Below are 16939 nucleotides of genomic sequence, written 5' to 3'. Positions count from 1 at the left end.
TCTCTCTCTCTCTCCCCCTCTATCTACCTACATACCTACCTATTCTCTCTCTCTCCCCCTACCTATCTACTGCATTTCTCTCTCTCCCTCTCCTTCTCCCCTCTCTCTCTACCTACCAACCTACCTACTCTCTCTCTCCCTCCCTATCTACAGTATTTCTCTCCCTTTCCCTCTATTTCTCTCTCTCTATTCCTCTACCTACCTACCTACACACACACACACACACACACACACAGACTCCCTCCCTCCCTACTATATTTCTCTGTCTCTCTATCTTTCTATTTTTCTCTCTCTCTCTATCCCTTTATCTACCTACCTACCTACCTACCTACCTACCTATTCTCTCTCTCTCCTTACCTACTGTATTTCTCTCTTTTTCTCTCTATCCCTCTATCTACCTACCCAGTTTTTTTTAATTTGCCTCTTCAAAACCTTGGTGCGTCTTATAATCTGAAAAGTATGGTATGTGCTAGTCATTTCCAACTCTAGGTCGTCATCTCCATTTCAAAGTCGAAGAGCCAGTACTGTCCAAAGACATCTCCATGGTCATGTGGCCGGCATGATTAAACACTCAGGGTGCACAGAACTCTGTTACCTTCTCACCAAAGGTGGCTCCTATTTTTCTACTTGCATTTTTATGTGCTTTCAAACTACTATGTTGGCAGAAGCTGGGACAAGTAATGGGAGCTCACTCCGTTACAAGGCACTAGGGATTCAAACCGCCAAACTGCCAACCTTTCTGATCACAAGCTCAGTGTCTTAGCCATTGAGCCACCACATCCTTAAATGTTATATATAAAGGGTAAAAAACCTTCATTTTAAATCCATAACCCAAACATGAAACTACATTAGAGCTTTCATTCAATTATAAATATCACACCAATATAAGCCCAATTAACTCCAATTAGCTCATTGAATATAAATCTCTCCCTTGAGTTTATCCTCAGGGAGTAAATATTTTTTTTTCTCTTATTTTCAAATTTAATGGTATTTTACAAACTTTGGGAGTTATTCAGCATCATGTAAAAAGGCAGAAGACATGCATTTACAAACTCATTTTATAGATACAAAAGTACATTAAATCTTACTTTCAATACATACTGTATATCAAACTTATACAAATCCATCCTAAATAATTAAGTTATTAAATTTAAGTCACTCCAGTTTATCTTCATAGCAGTGACGTGCAGTCAGGGGAAGCAGAGCCTCACCACTGTCATCATGAAAAGAAAAAAGAATTTAAAAGGAAAAAGGCTGAGGTAGATGCTGCCAGAGTCACAGTGGATGACTCTGCTTAGTGCTTAACTGTTTTAAAAAAGCTTCTAAAAAGTGCCCTCTATAGAAGGAGGCAGGAGAACCATGTGCCTCATTTAGTCTATCTTTATGATCACTTGAGCAGAGTTAAGCAAGGGTTAAAAGCCAAAAAATTCCTTATGTAGATGAGGCACGTGGCTAATCCAGACTGATCTCAGCAGTTCTTGCCTTTTTCCTTTTATATTTTTACATTTTCATGATGGCACATGGCAGGCAAGAGCAGAGTTGAAATCCTCTGTGATTGTGAAACAGCTGGAAAAGGTATGTGGGTCGGAGGGAGGAGCTCCCTGTTGAGATCCGGATCCTTACTACCCTCCCGGCTTTCCGCAAAGCCACCAAGTCCTGGCTGTTCCAGCAGGCTGGGGGGAGCTGAGAAGCATCTACCTCCATAGAAATTGTGAATGTTGGTTTTGTTTTTAATATGTTGTCTTTGTCTTGTTCCCCTCTTTCCCTTGTCTTTTGTAAGCCGCCCGGAGTCCTCCGGGAGTGGGCGGCATACAAGACAAATAAATAAATAAATAAATAAATTAATGTAATTTGTAAATAATTGTAAGTAATTTGTGTGTGTGCGTGTGCGTGTGTGTGCATGTGTGTGCACGCGCGCGTTTGTTTCTTCACTCAAACAAACTCTCTCAATATGAGAGGCAGGGAGGGCAGCATGCCAGCTTTCTTTCTCTGTGTCGGAGCAGCCCACCAGCAGATGCAGGACTTTTACCCGCCTCTGCTGGCGGGCTGGCGCTTTCTTTCTTTTCCCAGAGGTGGGCAGCTCAGGCGGGCTGCAGCCTCTGGGCAAAAGAAAGAAAGCAGCCACCTGCCACTGGCTTTCTTTTGCCTGCCGCTGTGTCCGACATAGAGGCGGGCCGCCTCTATGTCAGACATAGCGGCAGGCAAAAGAAAGACAGAGGTGGGCGGCCGCTTTCTTTCTGAGAAGTAGTCCCGGGGACTCTGGAGTGAGCTGCCCCCAACAGCCGCCTTCCTGCAGCAGCAGGAGCAGCAGCCTCTCGTGGGGGTCAGCACCAGCGAGTCCCCGAAGGAGGCCACCAGGGCGAGCGGGTCCAGGTTGAGGGGCTCAAAGGCGGGCAAGAGGAGCTCAGTGGAGGCAGGCGGGGGCAAGACAGAGGGTGCCCAGGCGAAGGAGATGGGTCAGGCAGGCTGAGCAGCAGGGAGGCGTGGTGGGCGCTGGGCACCCCGGAGAAGCTGACATTCTGGCACAGGAGGTGCGAGGAGTCACCCCCATGGCTGCCGAAGACCTGCGCCTCCTCGGGGAAGTGGATGAAGTGGCAGCGGGAGCTGTAGGGACACCCGCCAAGCAGGTAGAACTTGTGGCACAGCTCTTGTACTTGGGGTGGCAGCTGACGGAGCGCAGCTCGGACGAGCCATGGGTGAACTGACACTTGGTGCTGTACTTGCAGCAGCCGCTCTCACGGAGGGTGCAGCACAGCTCTGTCTTGTAGCAGGATGATGGGGGCGGCAGCAGCTGGGCCGCCTTGCTTTCGATCAGACTGACCAAGCACCCTTGGGGCTCCAGGGGCTGCGCAGCGACCGCACTGCCAAGTCCCCGCCTCCTGGCAGCGCTACCTCGGAGGAGCAGGCCGAATGGCTGCAGGAGAAGGCTGAGGCAGGCGTGTCCAGCTCTTCGCTCAGTGAGAGGTTGATCAGGTTCTGGTAGAGGTTCCAGACGTCCAGAATGGAGCTAATGGTACCGCCTGCTCGTGCTCTGTTCACTGAAAGCAGCAGCGACAATTCCGCTTTCTTTCTTTTGCCCAGAGGCCACCTCTGGGCAAAAGAAAGAAAGCACCAGCCCGCCGCTGGCTTTCTTTTGCCCACTTCTATATTGGACATAGTGGCAGGCAAAAGAAAGCCAGCGGCGGGCTGGCGCTTTCTTTCACCCACCTGTCAGAATTCAGGCGGGCGAAAGAAAGAAAGCGCTTTAGACAGTGGGATGTCGGGGGAGAAGACTGCCTCACCAGCCATAAACCTCATCACATGTCACTGCTTCAAAGTATAAAATCTTTTCCTTTTCAGGAGTGTCTATCAAGTCTCTTTTATTCAAGAAATTTTTAGTCTTATTTAAACCATATGTCCCAAAGTTGTTTTGTTAGACATTGTAGATTAACCTGGAACACTTCCTCATAGAATAGTCTCCTTCTCTGAGATGTCTATCATCTTTGTTTTCCAAAGAATTCTCAACCTTGTTATTATCCATGAAGAAAAAGTCCCAAATGTGAACTCTTAAGAGTTGTGAATTTACTTGCCACTCTTGCTTCAGTTGCATAATAAAAGTTGATATCAGATTTATAATTCTAAATATACCGTTAAGGTATTTGCATTGTCCAGCATTTGTAGACTTGACAAAGTGGGTTAGAATTTTCTATATTTAATTGTGTCTCTTGTTCTGTTTTAATATCCTGTAAATGTTTCAAGTAATACATCCCTTCAATGGGAACTCCGTGGCAAGCATATTTCTCAAAAAACATTTTATTGGGACATATCAAATAGGCACAGACATATTGGAAAACTGGCTCTATGTTTTCACCAGTTTTACACCCAATTAAAAATAAAACTTTGTCATTTCCTCCCAGAGTCTCCAGTCACATGGTCCAATCAGCATGTAGTTCAGTTGCTAGGTGACCTCAGTCTCCATCTTTCAAACACCTGCACAAACATCCTTGATTTCCAGGGGAAACAATTTTATTTAGGCTACTACACCCCAGCTATCTCTATTACAACTCCCTCCCTTAGCTCCAGGTTGTGTCAGCCCTGAAGTAATGCAAAGAGAAAACTCCGTAGAGAAAAGCTACAAAAAGAAAATGGCCACAGTTAGGCCAGCTTCAGGGTTGACATACTCTCTGTACAGTGGTGGGTTTCAAAACTTGTTCAAACCTACTCTGTGGGTGTGGCCTCCTTTGTGGGAGTGGCTTGCCACCCATGTGACCGGATATGAAGATGCCGACGACACTTGTCAGAACCACCTTAAATTACCTCACACACAGCACTGGCATGCATAAGAATATGATGTAAACTTGTTTTTTAAAAGGCATATTTGGTTTGTGTTAAAACAACTTCAACACACGCAATGTTCTGATTGCACCACAAATGCAGTAGTCATCCTTACCTTTCACAGAGGCACTGAGTTTTATAAATATGAGCATGATAGTGTAGAATAATCATATTCAAGGACCAGTGGTGGGTTTCAAAATTTTTTGGAACCTCTTCTGTAGGTGTGGCCTGCTTTCTGGGTCCACTGGTGGAACCTCTTCTAACTGGTTCGGTCAATTTGACGAACCGGTTCTACCGAATAGGTGCAAACTGGTAGGAACTCACCTCTGCCTCTGTATAATTAGTATCTTTGGACTCTAACTGATTTATGGTATAAATGATTTTCAAAGATTTCAAAGATTTGTTTGATGACAAACTTCAGCTCAGAGTTAAACATCTTTCTTTGTTTAGAGGATCGAGGTAGGAACGACGCGAGAGCCAGGACTTCGACAATAACTCATTTATTGTGAACAAACAGGAGCTGACAGCGATTCAAATTGGAGCCGGTCGCGCCAAGGAATTTATAGTAAGTAATGTAACTATTTACAACCAATCAGTGGCCGAGTACTGGGCAACAACCGCTGACGCAGTACCTCAGCCAATCAGGGAACAGTGTAAGGCTAGCAACAGCTTCTGCTGCGCCCTAGCCAATCAGGGTGCAGCAAAGCTGTTGCTGGCCCTTTATCCAAGTTCTGAATATGTAACACCCCTTCCCCCCAGATCTGCGCATGCTCCCTGGGTGGGCGTCCAAATAGGCGGGGCGACGACGGACCCGCCCAGATCTCCTCAGTTCGCCTTCAGTCATCGGAGGGGTAGGACCTGCTCGTTGTAGCTCCTCCCCAAAGGGAGTGTAGCTCCGAGTGATGCCATCTTGGGACGGCCCAGAAGGCGGGCTCACCGTCAAAGGTAGGCTGGGCCGGGGTGGCGCGGCCATAGCTGTAGCATAGGGAAACTGAGGGCTGTAAACAGGGGTTGGCAAACGATCAGCGGCGGCTTGAGATTCTGGGGCGTTTCCCAACAGGGGGCGCTCGGGTAGGCTGGGCCTGACTTGGGGAAGGCCCATTGATGAAACTGGTCGGATTGAGGAGGCTCGACGGAAGTGTCATTGTCTGTTAACGCTGGGTAGGCCAGGCCTGAGACGTCAAGTCTGGGTGCTGAGCGGCCGAGTTGTCCGGTCCCGGTTCCCTAGGCTCGCTGGGCTCCGTAGGGAGGCGCCTCCTCAATTGATCCAAGTGGCGCCTCCACTCGGATCCATCGGCCAGTCCGACCCTGTAAGAACACGGGCCGGTCAGGGCGTTGATTACTGCGGGCACCCATTTCTGCTCCCCTGCAAAAACTCGGGCCCAGACTAAATCCCCCGGATTGAAAAAACAGGAAGGGAGGACCCCCAGGTTGCACGGCTGATCCCCCGAATAGAGCGGATGGAGCCTATCCAGGGGGGTCCGCAGGCGCTGGCCCATCAAGAGCTCCGCGGGGCTTTTGTTGGTTGTTGGGCAGGGGGTGGAGTGTTGGCTTAGCAGGTAAGCCGCCACCCTCGACTGCCAGTCGCCCCAGTCCATGCGGCCCAGCGCCTCCTTTGCTGAGTGGACCGCCCGCTCCGCCCGGCCATTGCAGGCCGGGTGGTACGGGGCCGTGGGCGCATGCCGGATCCCTTGTTTGGCCAAGAATTCTTGAAACATGGTGGAGGTAAATTGCGGCCCGTTGTCGAAGACGAGGACGTCCGGCAACCCGTGGGTTGCAAACAACCTCCGGAGGGCCCTGACCATACTCTCGGCTGTGGTGGAGGTCATGAGCACCAGTTCCACCCACCGAGAGTAGGCATCCACCACGATCAAGAATGTTTGGCCATGAAAGGGGCTGGTGAAATCCACGTGGAGGCGTGACCACGGGCCTCTCGGAGCCTCCCACTCGTGAGCAGGCCCGGCTGGGGGGTTAGGCCTAGAGAGCTGACAGGTGGTGCAGCGGCCTACATAGGCCGCTATCTCTGTGTCCAGCAATGGCCACCAGACATAGCTGTGGGCCAATGCCTTCATGCCCGCTATGCCCGGGTGGTCCTTGTGGAGCAGAGGCAGGACTTGGGGCCGAAGTGCAGCAGGGATCACTACCCGATCCCCCCAAATGAGACATCCCCCGTGAAGGGAGAGCTCTGCCTGCCGGGCCTTAAAGGGCCGGAAGCCATCAGCCACCTTGTCCGTAGGACATCCTCTCAGGACCCAGGAGCAGACCTGGGTGAGAATTGGATCGGCCTTAGTGTAGGCCGCGACATCCGCGGCCAAAATTGGCATGCTGGAAGACGCTATAGAGAGAACTGAGAGGGCTGGCACGGGGGAGGGGTCAGTCTCCGGCAGCGGGCAGCGGCTGAGGGCATCAGCGTGCCCTAGCTGCTTGCCAGGACGGTAGTGCAGCGTATATGAATACGCTGCGAGGAACTCCATCCAACGTGTCATGCGGGAGAGGATGGGGGGGGGGGGTTGGCTTGTCGCCTGCCAAAAGCCCAAGGAGAGGCTTATGGTCAGTGACAAGGGCAAAGTGCCAACCATAGAGGTAGTCATGGAACCTCTTAATCCCGGACACTGCAGCCAGAGCCTCCTTGTCAATCTGGCTGTAGTTGCGCTCCGCTGAGGAGAGTGTCCAGGAGTAAAAGGCCACAGGGGCCTCCAAGCCATTCGGGAGGACATGGCTCAGGACCGCCCCTAGACCGTAAGGGGAGGCGTCACACGCTAACGTCAACGGCATCCTGTCATTATATTGAATCAGGAGAGCCGATGACGTCAGAGTCTCTTTAACAGCCGTGAATGCATGCGCTTCGCAGCTCCCCCAGCGCCAGGCCACTGATCGGTCGAGCAACCGATGCAGCGGCTCGACTAGTGACGCCTTATGCGGTATAAATGGCGCGTAAAAGTTGAGAAGCCCTAGAAACGCTTGCAGCTCCGCCTTGGAGGTGGGTGCAGGGGCGTTTCTAATGGCAGCAACTTTAGATGATGTGGGGTGGATGCCTTGGGCATCAATCAAGAAGCCCAAGAATTCCACCTTAGGGACAGCAAATGAACATTGTGTTTTAGTTTTAAGCCCGCACCCCTGAAACGCAAGAGGACCTTCCTTAGCATCTCGATGAGTTCTGAGCGGCTGGATGCAGTGATCAGAACGTCATTGAAATACGGGACCACGCCTGGGAGCCCATGGAGCAGTCGCTCCATGAGGCTCTGGAAGATCCCCGGGGCCACGGAAATGCCGAATCGAAGGCGGCGGCAACGAAAAGCCCCACGATGGGTGACGATGGTTTGGGCAGCCGCCGCATCGTCATCCACCGGGAGCTGTTGGTAGGCCTGCGCTATATCCAGTTTGACAAATGTGCAACCCTGCCCCAAGGAATGGAGCAGGTGTTGCACCACAGGGACTGGATAGGGGTTTGCCTGAAGGGCAAGGTTGATCGTCGACTTGTAGTCAGCGCAGATCCGCACCGACCCGTCCGGCTTGATTGGGAGGACAATTGGGGTCTCCCAGCGAGAGTGATCCACGGGTTCGATAACGCCCTGCGCCAGGAGCTTATCAAGCTCGGCGTCAACCTTGGCCCTTAAGGCAAAGGGCACCCTGCGGGCCTTGAGCCGGATAGGAGCAACCTGGGGATCGAGGTTGAGGGAAATGGGGATGCCCTTGTAGCAGCCTAATTGGCCATCGAAAACGTCCGCAAATTCTGACAGGACGTCTTCAAGGGAGGAGGAAGCCACCCGAAACACCCCCCTGATAGACAGACCCAAAGCGGGGAACCAGTCCAGACCTAGCAGTGCAGGGAGGGAGTCCTTAACCACTAGGATGGGCAATTTCCCCTGGAAGGAGCCATAGTTAACGGAAATGGAAAAAGAGCCCAGGGTGGGAATGAGGTTCCCCTGATAGTCCCGTAGGGTCGTATCAGCCAGCAGAAGTTGGGCTCGGGAGACCTTGGGGCAGAGGCGGGAGAAAACAGCCCAGGAAAGCAGGGAGCGAGAAGAGCCGGAGTCCACTTCCATCCGGCAGGGCTGACCTTGCAGCTGGACCCAGGCAGCGACTTTCTGGGCTCCGGCGGACGCCTGGCTCACAGTGCCCTCAGCATTGTCAGGCTGGTTAGATCGTGTGGCAGTCTTCAGCCCGCCGAGCGTGTCGCGGCGGCTGGCGGCACGGCTGCGCTTGGGGCTGTGCAGTTGATTGCAAGAAAGAAGGGGCAGGCAGGGAGGCCCGGCACACTTGCGCGATGTGCCCCTTCTTATTGCAGCGGTGGCAGGTCGTGTTCCGGAATGGGCAGGCTGTGCGGGCATGGCGGCCGCCACAGCCAAGGCACCCAGAGGCAGCGGCAGGAGACGCAGCTGCTGGTGGTGGAGGGTTGCGCCTAGGCTGCGCCCTAAGTTGCCCCACAACGTCATTAGAAGGGTCTTCCGGGGGTGGCAGCTCATCCACCAGGCAAGCTTGAGAAGAAGGGCAACCAGGCATCTGTGCAGGCATTGGCGAAGCCAGTTGTAGGCGCTCAATGTCAGCCGTGGACTGCTCAGAGAGCTCGGCTGCTCTGGCAGTCTCCACGGCCTGCAGCAAGGTAATGTCCTGGTGCCTGAACATCCAGCTCCGCAGGTTGACGTCCCTCACGCCGCATACAAACTGCTCCACAAGGTTCTCCTCCAGATTCTGGAAATCGCACTGGGCTGCTGTTGTGTGAAGTGATTCCAGAAACTGGCTGATGGACTCATAGGGCTTCTGCACGCGGCGGTGGAAGGCAAAATGGCATGCTATTTTAGATGGTGTAGGGGCGTAGTGGCTCTTGAGCTTAGCCATTAAATTGTCCCACCCCAGTTTGTAAGATGGCCTTGGGGCGGCCAAGGCTCTGGCCGATGCGAACATCGCAGGCCCACAACAGGAAAGAAAAAAACTGCACTTTTCCTCTTCTGGCTGGCCATGGTTCTTGGAAGCGATGAGGTAGCACTCGAAGCGCTCCATGAACCCTTCCCAGGTTTCCCCAGCCGATCCGAAGGGTGCGAATGGAGGTAGTGCTGATGCCATGGTGGCACGTAGGTTGCAGGAAATAGCACGGAGCAGAGAGAGACAGGAAAAAAATTTTTTTTCTTCCACCAGCGTTTGCGTGCCGGCGAGAGATCGCGGCTTGTGCGGCTGGCTAAGATTCTTCTCTTGCTCTCAATCCTAGGCTCTGCGGGAATCGCTGAATCCCACCTTTGTCGCCAGTTTAGAGGATCGAGGTAGGAACGACGCAAGAGCCAGGACTTCGACAATAACTCATTTATTGTGAACAAACAGGAACTGACAGCGATTCAAATTGGAGCCGGTTGCGCCAAGGAATTTATAGTAAGTAATGTAACTATTTACAACCAATCAGTGGCCGAGTACTGGGCAGCAACCCCTGACGCAGTACCTCGGCCAATCAGGGAACAGTGTAAGGCTAGCAACAGCTTCTGCTGCGTCCTAGCCAATCAGGGCGCAGCAAAGCTGTTGCTGGCCCTTTATCCAAGTTCTGAATATGTAACACCTTGTTTATTTTTCTAGCCAGTTGATAAAAATCAGAACATTTCAACTACCACAACCAAAAAAAAAAAAAATACAGGGCTACAAATTATTTTAAAAGTAGTAAATTAATACCACAACTTTTATCATATTTCAAAAGAAAAAAAAAAACCGCCTGCTTCCTTATTTTAGCTGCCTCCAGCAACCCTCATTTAACAATAAAGAAGTCTAAAAAATGATGCATAGCTTCAAAAAGGTGTGATAAGCTGTAACTAAAGAGTGTCTCTTTTAGTTAATAGAGATAACAGTCTCATGAATTGATTAAGAAATGAAGGGCACAACTTATTGTCTGTTTGAAAAATAAAATCCAAAATGGCTGATTTCAGCGTGATTTCAGCTCCACCACCCAGCTTCAGCTCACCAGCTATTTTGAAGCGTGGCTTCTAAAATTGCTTGCAGGCTGTTGTATTATCAGAGGTTCTTGAGGGATGATTCTGGGACTCTTCCCTAACCCAGGAGAGTCAGATAAATGAAAGGAAACCTGTTCCTTTTGCTGTTAAAGGAAGAATGACAGTCCAGAGAGAGGAGATTCTCTGGGTGTGTCAGGTGCTGGCCATGTCTTCACTGGAAGTTCCTAAAGGACCCAAATTTTTAATCATATTATTCAGATTCTACCATTTCATCATAATCCATTAATTTAATTTTTACTTTCATATTGGCCAACTTTGAGTCTCTTCTCCTTCTTATTTATGTCCTTTAAAATATGTTGCGTTACCTTAGCTTGTGTAAAATGTAATGATTATTTTTTTTTTGTTAGGACAGCAATAAGATATTGGTAGGAAATAAAGCTATGGTTCTGTGTTACTGAAAATGACTATGAATAACCAACTTGAATCTGTTCCATTTGTCTGTATTATCATTAAGGGCCACCAGCTGGCTCTATTGCAAGAAAGCATAATTCATACAAGATGTACGATCTATTCATTATTCTAGCTATAATTGTAGTCAGCTGGTTCTTGATAAATCTGCAGAAGTAATAATTGTTCTGGGGAAAATGCTTTGTGGCCTTTTTAATGATATAGTAAAGATCTTGTATCTAAAATCAGTCAGTCTTTTTAATTTTGGATGAGGTTGAAATGCACAACACTTTTGCACATGATTTCAAACAGTTGTTTCATGTCAAAAATTAAAAGCTAACAAGATTCAGACTGCTCCCTGGTTCATATTGGTATAAGAAGTGAGAAGTGATATAGCACAATCAGATTTGCACATTTATGCTATTATAGCAACTCTAAATAAAAGTAGTGTTTAGTGCAGTGATGGGCAACCTTTTTGGCGTGGTGTGTCAAAAATTGGCAAAAAATCTAGCATAACTCGCGTTGTGTGTCACTTCGACAAAAACATAATTTTGCGCAATTTATAGTTTAAACTACAAAAATGTATAATTGCAATATATAATTATATTTAATAAACCAAAAACAAATTATTTAACATACCTGCTTAGTAACTTCTTTGTTCATCAGTCGATTTCGTATGTTGCCCTTGATATTATTGAACTTGTTTGGGGTGCCGTGAACCAGGGCTGTGGAGTCGGCTGCTTCCAGCTCCACGTCCTCATCAACATGCCGCTCCAGCCCACCCCTGCTATGAATATTCCTAGTGACGCGAGGGCGAAGAATATGAATATTCATAGCGGGGGCGGGCCAGAGCGGCATGTTGATGAGGACGTGGAGCTGGAAGCAGCAGACTCCACAGCCCTGCCGTGAACTGAGATAAGTGTGGTGCGGTCGTAACCGACAGTCCCAGGAGTAGACTCTCTGTGCCGGCCTGACTGGAGAGAGGCGCGCACTGTTCCTGCGCTCCTCTCCTGTGGGTCCTCCCTTGCCGCGCTGATGACGTGTGTGCGCACGGCACGCATGCCTTACCAGCAGCCCCTGCGCTCAGAAAGGGGCGGCGGCGATACAGTAAGTGAGTGTGGGCGGGGGAGATCACACGTCCTGCCCCCCCTGTTCCTCCAGCACAGATTCTTTCATCCTCGGCGGCCGTGCAGGAGCCGAGGATGAATCACATGAAATCCTGTGCGTGTCACCCCAAATGGCTACGCGTGTCAGCACTGACACGTGTGTCATAGGTTCGCCATCACTGGTTTAGTGTCTCCTTGGAGTTCATTCCTTGTATGGTCTATCAAATGGAGCCGACAGTTTAAGATCCACAGATTTACAGGTAGTCCTTGATTTAAAATAGTTCACTTAGTGACCATTCAGAGTTACAGCAACACTGAAAAAAGTAATTTTTGACCATTCTTCATACTTATGACCATAGTCACATGATAAAAAATTGGATGCTTAGAAACTGACTCATATTTATGATGGTTGCAGTATCCCTGGATCATGTGATCACTTTTTGTGATCTGATAAGCAAAGTCAATGGGAAAGGCAGTTTCACTTAACAACTATGTTACTAGCTTAACAATAGCAATGATTCAGAACTGTGGAACAAAAGGTCATAAAATGGGACAGCATTTACTTAACATGTTTCACTTAGCAACAAATATTTTGGGCTCAACTGTGGTCGAGGACTACCTGTATTTTGATATATTAGGTAACAGACATGATTGATATATGACTCACTCAGAGATAATGCATTATATGGATTAATCTGACTCTAAATATTCCTTTCTTGAAAAAGACTTTTATTTCTAAGGGTTCTTAGATGTTTTAATTTAATTGCGGTATCGGTATCTTGACTGTTATTGTCCATATGAGAAAATTCCAGTGACCTTTTGTTGTTGTTTGGAAAAATATATATTTTTCATTAAAACAAAAAATGACTGCTTAAAACTGCATAATTGTTTAACAAACTGTAATATACCCAAAGAAACAGACTTTCCACATAAGATATACTCAGCCAAAGCATGTCAATAAATAGATCTACATCTGCTGAAGCAACTATAGATCAAATTCAAACTTTATTAAGCTTAAAGAAGTTATTTATGTATCCAAGACCAAACTGTCTTGCACATATAAACAGATCTACTTTGATGAAAATTAATTCTTAATCTAACACAATAATTATAAGGTCACACAAACTGTGTATATCTTTAAGATTGCCCTGTCCTCATCTTTGTCTCAATACTTTCTCAGCTAGGAACTATTTTACATTATGTGGTGCAAAGGCACATTAATCCTTTTGCTTCCCTAGGAAGTAATGATATGACAGATATCTTGTCAACCTCTGTATATCTTGGTATAGCAGGAAGTTATCTTCCTTGAAGATAATCCTTTATCTACAGATCCTTAAATAGTTTAGTGGTTTTCCAGGCATGATGACAAAACTATGTCTTCAGAGCCTTCTGAAAGGCCAGCATGGGGCGGGGGAGCAATCTAAGTTTGGGGGAAACTATGTTCCAAAGGATGGATGCTGAGCCATGAAAGGTTCTTCTACTACCATCAGATGACATTCCTTATCAAACAACCTGTAACATGCCTCTCTTCTGCTGGACCTAATCAAGTTGGTAAATGTAACAGGAGAAAGGGGGAGGAATGGAAGAAAGGTGGTGCCTCAAATAGCATGGCAATTCTAAAATGCAATAATATCAACTATATAATGGATCCTTAAAATGAGTTATTATAATATAGTATCAAAGATCTTCTAGATCTCTCTGACTCAATGATATTTTCATTTTTTATGCTGTAAATTGTTTTATTGCAGCATAGGCATATGCTGCAATAGGCACATGAAAAGAAAACTAAAAGCATATGCTTTGCATGGTTAATGATATTTTAACAGTTAATCAACTGGGGGGTCTCCTTATTCAGCATATAACTGCTGAAACAATTAGATTTAAGCAGGGGCAAAATATTTTCAGCTGTCCTGGAAAAGGAATACATTATGATTATGTAAAGTTTCCTCCACTCCTAACTACAAATGCCTGTTACTTAAGCAAAGGTCCACTTCACTGAACTCCATTCAGACATCACTAATGATCTCCATTTCCCAGTGTTAATTGGCAAATTTATTGAAGCATCCTAAAGTTGCTCTTTCTTGGGTGATAGAAGAAACTACTCCAATATTCCTGAGAGTAAATTGCAAATCACCATTTTGAATGTTGCCTGAAACCTTTTCTGCCAATTTATACCAGGTTTATGTTAACTGAGCATATAACGTAAATCATCAGTAACATTTAAGCAATATTAAGTAGTTAACCTGGTTCTGGGAAAACTGAATTTTTTAAATATAATCATCAGATCAACATTAAGCTCCTGTACAAAAGATGGGATACAAGCCAACCAAATAAATTATAAGTATAATCTTTATTGTCATTGTACTTAAATAAAACAAAATTGGTTTTAACCTCACTTTCGTTTATAACATAAACGAAAAAAGAAAAAAGAGGAAAAAAACTAGCGTGTGAATGGAGTGATTGTGGTTGTATTTAAAAGTCTCACAGCCCAAGGATAGACATCTTTAATCCTGTTTATTTGGCTGGCTATTCTTTGATGTCTTCTGCCTGATGGTAGAAGTGCAAAGAGACACTGACTAGAGTGTGAATCATCTCTGAGTATCTTCCTTACTCTGCTAAAGCAGCGAGATCTGGCGATGTCATCCAGTGGTGTCAGAGGGCAACCAATGGTTTCTTGTGCCGAATTGATCACACTCTGTAGTGCCTTCCTGTCCGCCGCTGTTAAACCAGCGTACCATATTGTAATACAATATGCGAGGACACTTTCTATGGTGGATTGATAGAAAGAGGTCATCAGCAGTTGTTCCACCTGATTTTTTTCGCAGGACTCTAAGGAAATGAAGTCTTTGTTGGGACTTTCCAATCACCAGAGACATACTGTTTTTCCAGGTGAGATCTTGACTAATAAGTACTCCCAAGAATTTAAAAGAGGAAACCCTCTCCAAACAGCACCCCTCAATATACAGTGCATATTATATGTATGTATCTCTGTGTAACAGAGAGTGTGTATTTTTAATTGTATTAAAAATAAATGTTATAAATAATGGCGAATTTATTTAGTTTTGTCTTTCTTTTAGTACAAACAGCACCATTAGTAAATAGTAATGATTTAAGGATGTATGGAATGTATGTATTTGTATACATTTCCTGTGAAATGATTTTTTTTTGAAAATGCAAAAATTTGGAAGTTGAAACAGGTTGCATGGTTAGAGCTAAAGTGAAGTGCTATGAACTCCAAGCTAAACAGATGATTTCCCTGGCATTTTTTGGCATTCAATATATAATTTTAGATTGTGAAATGAAAGCAAATATTTATATTGGCCCCTCCCCCCAAAATAAAACCAGTTCAGTTCATACTAACTCGAGAGAATACAAAAGGAAGCTTTTTTTCTAAATGTTACCCTGCTGGGTTTTAATGCTTTAAATGTAAAGAAATATAGAACAGCAGTACAAACAGCACCATTAGTAAATAGTAATGATTTAAGGATGTATGGAATGTATGTATTTGTATACATTTCCTGTGAAATGATTTTTTTTTGAAAATGCAAAAATTTGGAAGTTGAAACAGGTTGCATGGTTAGAGCTAAAGTGAAGTGCTATGAACTCCAAGCTAAACAGATGATTTCCCTGGCATTTTTTGGCATTCAATATATAATTTTAGATTGTGAAATGAAAGCAAATATTTATATTGGCCCCTCCCCCCAAAATAAAACCAGTTCAGTTCATACTAACTCGAGAGAATACAAAAGGAAGCTTTTTTTCTAAATGTTACCCTGCTGGGTTTTAATGCTTTAAATGTAAAGAAATATAGAAATATTAATTGACATAATCTATCTGAAATTGTGTGAGACATATTATATGATTAGTAAGTTTTCCCTGCCTGGAAAATTTCTAAATGTTTATTTATTTGTTCATTGATATATATAATTTTTACATGAGCATACAGACCCAGAATGCAACCTATACAACATTTCAATCAACATGAAACCATTTTAAAATTAGAAATATATATCAAAGCGCTGTCCTATTTTTTGGTTTCAGCTTAACATTATAAACAGAAACCACATTTAATATTGGTAATATGTCTATAACAATAAAAGTAGCCATATTCTACAAACATACAAATATCCCAGTGACATGAATCCTGCTAGACTGGAAAAACAAATTTACAATGTGACAGGTGCCAAACTCTGGGGACTAAGTTTGATAACAGGCCTGAAATTCTCTTCAACAGCCTATGAAGACTGATTATACAGCAGCATGCTTATATCCTTTATTGTTGTTTTATTTATAGAAACAAAATGTCTTAGTGCTGGAGGACATACCTTTAGAGTTGGTCCTAAATCATACTTTCAAGTTCAGCAGTCGAAAGCCTTAACAGTTTCACACACTGAGATTTATGCTCTGAATAGATTAATACAACCTGAATTGTGCATGACTTTGTGTTGTACACACAGAACAGTCTACCTGCAAAAGTTTTTCCATTCACTGTTGAAAAAGGACTCTGCCACATATTCCTTACATCAGTATGAACTGGAATATCAGCTTAGTGAGCAATTCTATACTGCATGAAAACTAGAACTAATGGAAAGTTTTTATTAAAAGACAGAATATTAATAGTAACTGTGGAAGCAAAAACCATCCAAACTTGCTTTGATTTTTTTTTTTTGCAATTCATCACGTAATGTAAAAGTTAAGACCAACCTTGAAATGTGTTGATAACCAACATTTTCAGTTCAATACATGCATCCAATCATTTCTCATTTATACTAATTACATAGGTCAGTTGCTATGTGTACTGAGCACAGCCTTTGCAACTTCTTCCCAAAAAGAACAGCAAGTAAATTTCTACTTTTTCTTGAATCCTTTGATCCCCATCCCAATGCATATAGCCTTTGTGTTGGGCACATGCATGTAGTACATTTAAGTGGTAGTTTGAAAAATGTGTGATGTATCATTAAATGGATAGATGCAAGAACACGTAATTTTTCAAATTAATATAAAATGTACTGAGAAGCTACAAAAAACTTTTGTTCAGTATCAGATCAGAATTGTAGTGGCATTTTAGGAAGTCATATATGTATGTCCACAAATTTAGATATTGCTATATTGCAGCAATTCTGAGTTTGCATTCTCTGAATT

General features: G+C 45.3%; 1 protein-coding gene across 1 annotated transcript in view; it reads right to left on the bottom strand.

Annotated features, from left to right (window-relative positions):
* The window catches only part of LOC148043886 (uncharacterized), a 96117-nt gene extending 86964 nt beyond the window's left edge, over positions 1-9153 (bottom strand). The window contains 5 exon segments of the mRNA XM_087723694.1: positions 2192-2453; positions 2456-2644; positions 2647-2823; positions 2826-3070; positions 8669-9153. Of these exon segments, the coding sequence (XP_087579820.1) occupies positions 2192-2453; positions 2456-2644; positions 2647-2823; positions 2826-3070; positions 8669-9153 (1358 nt within the window).
* Positions 9154-16939: the final 7786 nt, after the last annotated feature.

This window comes from Thamnophis sirtalis, unplaced genomic scaffold (genome assembly GCF_051295495.1).
Source record: "Thamnophis sirtalis isolate CommonGarterSnake01/CBP01778 unplaced genomic scaffold, rThaSir2_p1.2 scaffold_10, whole genome shotgun sequence".
In the NCBI taxonomy this organism is placed as follows: Eukaryota; Metazoa; Chordata; class Lepidosauria; order Squamata; family Natricidae; genus Thamnophis; species Thamnophis sirtalis.
This window is presented reverse-complemented; position numbering and strand designations above follow the sequence as displayed.